Source organism: Agrilus planipennis, unplaced genomic scaffold (genome assembly GCF_000699045.2).
Source record: "Agrilus planipennis isolate EAB-ADULT unplaced genomic scaffold, Apla_2.0 scaffold25, whole genome shotgun sequence".
Taxonomy (NCBI): Eukaryota; Metazoa; Arthropoda; class Insecta; order Coleoptera; family Buprestidae; genus Agrilus; species Agrilus planipennis.
In genome coordinates this window covers 35,559-42,527 of record NW_020439112.1, presented here as the reverse complement: position 1 = coordinate 42,527, position 6,969 = coordinate 35,559, and the positions used below count along the sequence as shown (strand labels likewise).

Below are 6,969 nucleotides of genomic sequence, written 5' to 3'. Positions count from 1 at the left end.
TACGTGTAATTCAGGTACTCATTTATATTTTAGGGTGTCCGATAACTCAGGGGGTAGAAAAAACTCTAGAAACATAAAAGATTTTTCTTTCTGAGGTACAAAACCCTAAAAACGTTTAAGAAATTAGGCGTGATACGTTTTCACTTTTAGAACTACATCTACTTATTATGAACTTATTTGGTTTTTTAGTAAACTTAATACCAATGCATACTGTTTGTAAGCCTGACAAAAACAGTACATTTGTTTCTAAAGAAATCAGCACGCAATTTTGGGTTGTAATTTCTAGTTCGTCGTAATCGCAATTGTCGTAGCTCATACATATAATTATTAGACGCCAGAGTGCCACACCTGTTTCGTATTTTCTACATTAAATTAAATAGCATAACTGTTACTTTTATAGTAAATAATATTTTATAATAAACAAGTACCACAATATATTTCGGTAATTTTACAATTCAGTAACTGCAAGGTATGTACTTGTTATAACTGTTTCAACACCTTTAATAAAATAACTAACCCATTTTTGATCCTTAAAACTAGACGAAGTAATGTCTACCTATTCATAACTAATGCATTCTTACGAATAAATTATTCGGTTGTTCACAAGATATGTTGTTAATTAGTAAAACAAATTAGCAAACGGTCTACGTGTAAACTTGATAAATTATTGATTATATATTTATTAGTTAAATTTTCATTAGCTTTTTCTACTGCTCGTCGGGAAACTAAGCTAGATATAGGAGAAAAATGTAAAGCATAAAATTTCTATAAGAAAGTTTGGGAAAGCAGCTATGTAAAATTAAAAGTTTAAACAATAGGACGGTCTAAAGTTTGAAGCTCGTAATTAACAATTATTTTTAGAAGTAGATATAAAAAATCATGCTTTCTTTCGGTTAAAGGAAGTTATGAATTTTAGATTTTTTATTATTCATTTAATGACATAAATCAAAGATTAAGCCTAATTCCTTATTAAGTATTTAGTTGTCCACTTTCTCTAACGAAATATATACATGTAGGGTAATAAGAAGATTTTGATGGACACTGACGATATTATTGAGAATATTTCTGCATTTCTGCGACGTTTCGTTTGAACTTCCATCATCCTCATTAATATCCAACAAATACAAAAAACTATAATACAGGATTTAATTTTACATCTGAGATAGATGCAGTGGTAACAGTGACATTAAACAAAGTCAGAATTTCCCGGAAAAGTTTGTGAGAATTTTTGTTTCGTGAATTACAACGCTTTCTCCTGTTTTTTTACGTAAAACGAAAAACACAGTAGGCACAATGAGTTTTGCATAACAATTTATAGATATATTCAATCGCTTGTATAATAGTAACCCATTGTTTCTAGCGTTAATGGAGGAAAAATGATCTCTTTAGATTTCCGACCGGAAAATGTAAAATTAACGATTAAAAGCTTTTTACTGCCACGCTTGCTAAATTTGATCCACTAAACAGGAAATCTTGAGTGTTATTTTAGAATAAAATTTTAAAGAATAAATAGCAAAGACAGCCAATCCGAATTGGTCGTGAGCCCGTGCATTTTTTGTCTATTTGAATATAAAATATTGAACATTAGCTATAAAAGTAGTTGCACGTAATATTAAAATTTCGTCGTTAGGTATTGGAGATTTCAACGATAGGCTAAGACAGTAAATTCTAGCCTAAGTGTAATTCAGATACTATTCCAATTGAATTATCGTTTATTTTAATATTTTATGATGTTTATTGTTTTATATTTCCTTAAATTCATGGGAAAATGTTGAATAGTAACTACAAAAAACGGAAATTTTGTGGTATTTTACACTCAACATTAAAATATGTCGTTAGTTATTGGAGATATGCTAGGCTAAGACAATAACTTCTAGCCTAAGTGTAATTCAGGTAATATTTCATTTTAGAAAAAAAAAGTAATAAACATATTTCAATTAAAAGAAGATCTATGATTTATTGTAAGTATACTGGAATATTTTAACTATGATTTAACTAAAATTTGTGGAGATCGAAGATAAATCTAAAGCTTTAATTGTTTGCGAAATAATAATTACAAAGACACGGTTACAACCTGGAAGTCAAAAGTCGAATTTACACCCTAAAAATTTTAATTAATTGTTTTAGATGTTAAGTTACCATATCTATAAAGAGTGTATTACAAAATTTCAATTTAAATATAATAAAAAGAACAACCAAAGGATTTACGATTAATAAAATTTATTGGTAAATATGAATGTAAGAACGTAGCAATTAACGGTATTAGGCATATAATAAAAAATTTTATTAGCCAGGTAGTACACAAACCAATGTAGGTACGTATTTTTAAATGCTTTTCAGTTGACACCCAATAAGTAAAAGTAAAAGGATCGAATTCAGACCTATATGAAAAAAATCATCCAAGTGTAATACCCATGTCTATTTATGCCTATCACGTTTCTAGATTACCTAGATTCCATTGCAGGAAAATGTTTATTAGAGAGTGTCTCCAGTCTGTATTGTATTAACCCATACAAGTACCTAGTGTCTGTTCCTTGTACGTGAATATTTTATTCTAGCGTGATTTACATAATACATAAGTACATATTGTACGTATATTTACTCTGTGTTCTGTTATGCTCCAAACAAGTGAGCATTAGGTACCGAAAACAATGACAAGCCTATCATGATGATTCATATTTACATTATTCTAGCATTTATTTGTTTACGTTCGGTCCATTAAGTACTAATGAAAAATTGTATAATTTATCACGAATTCGTCAGTTGGTCGTGGTTGCTGTTGTCACCTCTCGTAGTTTAGTGGTCAGAACATTGGTGCGTAAAGCCAAACGGCCCGGGTTCGATTCCCGGCGGGGGTGTGAGAACAGCAACAATTTATCCCTCAGTAATTTGAGGTAGTGTGTAGTGGATAAAAAATTCAAAAATTGAATTTTCAGAATAATATTTCATATAACGAATTCTTTGCTGTACAATTAAAAACTTGAGCATCCACCTGCCACACCCACACCGAAAAAAATATTGCTAATTACAAATAAAATTATCATTGTAAGTTATGGTAATTATCACCTTATTTCTTTGAAAAAAGTACTAAAGGGTATCTTGTCGCGTATATTATGAAGATCTATATCACTGAAAAACAATTTGGTAACAATCTTCGCTTTATATCCTCTATCACTTTTTTCATTCTGATATCGAAAATTGGTGGCTTCTTCTAACTTTTTGTCATATATGCTTAGGGTTCATCATCATAAGGTCGTCAATCCTAAGACTGATTGGACAAAAAAAAACTTTTGGGTATTTCATTCCCACCAGCCAGTAATTCTGGTGGGCGAGCAGTCCCTCCGGACTACGCCGGAAGGCAGGGCGAAAGGCCCTCTTCAGCCTGCTTTCAGGAATCGTGGGAATGGGTGGGAGGTGGTTCGGGTGAGAAAGTTGAGACGGACGAAATGAAGACAGAAGAGAATGAAAGATTATCTGTGGAATATTACTGCCCCAGCATTTGCCTAAGTGATCCAAGGAAACCACAGAAAAACTTGGATCCGGAATTGATTGGACACGCACCTCCACTCTTTCCTATCCTGAACTAATCTTCGCATTCCCCTAAATCTAGAACATCCCACATCCTTAACTATTTGCGAACAGTAATGCAATTTAGGTCTACCTCTACTCCTCTTAACTTCTGTTTCTGCCTGTAATATGTCTCTGATTAGACCGTCATGCCTGATAAGGTGTTCTACCAACCTATCTCGCCTATTTTTTATTGACTTCCATAGAGTCCTCTGTTCTCTTACTCTTTCTAATACCTCTTCATTTCTAACCTTCTCTATCCACGGTATCCTAATCATTCGCCAATGATACCACATTTCTAACGCTTCTAACCTTTTCTTTTCCGCTGCGCTCACCGTCCATGTTTCGCACCCTTACAGGGCCGCGCTCCAAACATACACCTTTAATAATCTTTCTCACCAACTAAAAATTTTAAGTCCGGAGATCGTTCTAATAAGTCTGGAGCTATCAATTTAATAAATATATTAATGTACAAATCGTTTTGGATAGCTAAAAGGTAATCAACCAGTAGGTTAATTAATTGATTTATTTAAATGTTTTAAATAATACAAACTCAAGGATTAGGAGGTAGCAACTACATTGTCGGTGACATTCAATATGAACATTGCCGATAAAGGAATAATAAAATTTTATTTGTCATAAANCACATTTCGAACGCTTCTAACCTTTTCTTTTCCAGAGCGCTCACCGTCCATGTTTCGCACCCTTACAGGGCCGCGCTCCAAACATACACCTTTAATAATCTTTCTCACCAACTAAAAATTTTAAGTCCGGAGATCGTTCTAATAAGTCTGGAGCTATCAATTTAATAAATATATTAATGTACAAATCGTTTTGGATAGCTAAAAGGTAATCAACCAGTAGGTTAATTAATTAATTTATTTAAATGTTTTAAATAATACAAACTCAAGGATTAGGAGGTAGCAACTACATTGTCGGTGACATTCAATATGAACATTGCCGATAAAGGAATAATAAAATTTTATTTGTCATAAACTGAGGTCTGGAGTTTCCGGACCAAAACTGGAAACTATAATAAACCTACATAAACCTGCAGTTAAATATCTTAAACAATACAATATTTAATATATTGGTCTTCAAATAGTAAATTGCAGAGAAATTTAGTCACGGTTTCTACTCCACGACAGAATACTTTAACTTGCTCTAATAAATTACTCGAATAAAGTCATTTGTGTGATAGTCCATCTCATTATTCATAAGCTTTGATGCATAAGGCTAAAATTACTCACATACATACACAGTTAACTAAGCGTTTCGATAAAACTATTTCTTAGAAAATAATAGGTACGTCCTCTCTCATTATTAATAAATTAAGACGCTTATAAATTAGGAATGCGTATAAAAATTTAAAATACCCCGGCGAAAGTCGCATAACGTCCACCCAACAATGTTGCCCGTTCAGAATGTATATTATTACGTATGCATATGCATATAAATAATTTATAATTTTTAATTTTTTCTACGTATTTATAAACTTTACATGTGTTAAAAACTGTACATATATAGTTGTGTGCTAGGTATACTTCATTTACTTTCTCTAGTGATGTGCCCCTTTCAATGTCTTGGATGCGCCCTGGCAAAATCGTAGGTAGGGAGAAAAAAGCTCATTAAACTCTCGGCTCTTGTTCATTAAACATACTTTTTCATACAGTACCTGCCAAAAGTTTTGTTCAATCATGAATAGTAGTGCTAGTCGAAAACAAGCGTTAAAGCCTTTAATATGTCTTCAAATATAAATAAACATCTCGTTGATATTTTCAGTAGTAATTGGTACCAATAACAGCACATTTGAGCAATGTAATTGGAGTGAATAAAATGGTCAATTTTTCCGTGCAGTACTGTACGGATTATACGCTCCTCGCCGGTTAAGAATTTGGCCGAGAGTTGTCTCCTTTCTTGTCTGGCCTGGTGCTGTTCTTTTCTACTTTGCGCCGGTCAAACTAAAGGTCACATCGCTAGAGAAACTATAAACGAAGTAAATGTGGATGTTTCATTCTAGTCTTCTGTAACTAACGAGGAGAGAAAGTGCTAACATCCTTATAAAGAAAAACACTTATTAAGAAGATGTAGGTAATACTTAGCACCTGAATCATTCTATGGGAAAATATAGTTTCTAACACAAGAATCATCTTATTCGGCAAGGCTTTCCAAGCCGCTATCATATACCGTATGCGAAAAGTCTATCGATACTACTAGGAGTCGGTCACGATTGCAATATTATTTGATCTCATCAGCACGCCACAAGCAGTTTCGTTAAATCTGCGACGAAAGCAAAGTTGCGACCTTAAAGTAGTATATTACACGGAGAAAATGAAAAAGGAAGATTTACCTAAATATTAAGAAAACAGTATTTTTCTTTCTTTCTACTCGTGCAGTTTTGAAGATGAATCAGTCTCTTATGTTCACAAAGTTTGTAGACGGTCTCACGAACTTGTCAAACTGAATCTACAACGCAGCGTGCTGATGAGACCTGATAAGTTCGAAATCGCAATCTTCGTCTGGTGATTGCTGACCAAAGACTTTTGTTCTCAGTAACATTACTTCTTAGCAAAAGACTTCCGGATAATGAGTTCTGTTCTCATGTATTTGTCACAAAAACTGAATATACGCCAGATATATATTAGGTCACAAGGAACAAGTAAAATAATATAAGTGTATTTACGATAATTTCTGAGGGTAGGTATTAGAGAGAGTAAATACCTGCTTTTACTGGAAATAGTCTTAAAATACCTACCACAGGTACTAGAATTCGAATATTTTTTTTGTGGTTCATTGTGCTAAATAAATTCTGCATTTTGCTCGTATACGTGTCGAGTTAGTCGGTGCACACGCATAAATTTACATATTTTTAGAATAGTGAAAGAGAGAGACTAGGGCCGAAACGAAATTGGCCTGAGACTTAACAATGAGCTTATCGTAATGGTGTATTCGTATACCAGGTATAATGGTACGAACAACGTGCAGCTATGCGTTACCAATTATTCTTCTATCCTATTGAAAGAAGATTACTAGAACAGAACAACGCGGACAATTTATGTTCCTATAAAACTTATGAGGTATTCTTGTCGTGTCGTACGGAACGGGTTCACTTAATTTCGATATCGAGGTTTTCAACGTTCCGGAAAAGGGAGGGTTACTTTCGATATTGTTATTGACCTTTCGCAGACTCAAAAATCATATTTTCTAAACTTTTTTTGACGTGACAACGTCTTATAATTCGATGGAGCCGGCTGCACGCACGAAAAAACATGACTCATGCGGCGTTACCTCGCTCTGAGGCGTTCCATTTAAGGCTTGAAGTGCAAGCGAGAGCGCGGAACGAGCGACAAAGAGGCACAATCGGCCTCCGCGTTCGGCAGCGTTCGACATCTGTCTCTCTCC

General features: G+C 33.8%; 1 protein-coding gene across 1 annotated transcript in view; it reads right to left on the bottom strand.

Moving 5' to 3' along the window:
- The window catches only part of LOC108739507 (hillarin), a 42,586-nt gene that overhangs the window by 23,555 nt on the left and 12,062 nt on the right, over positions 1 to 6,969 (bottom strand). The window contains 1 exon segment of the mRNA XM_025977580.1: positions 3,862 to 3,874. Within this exon segment, the coding sequence (XP_025833365.1) occupies positions 3,862 to 3,874 (13 nt within the window).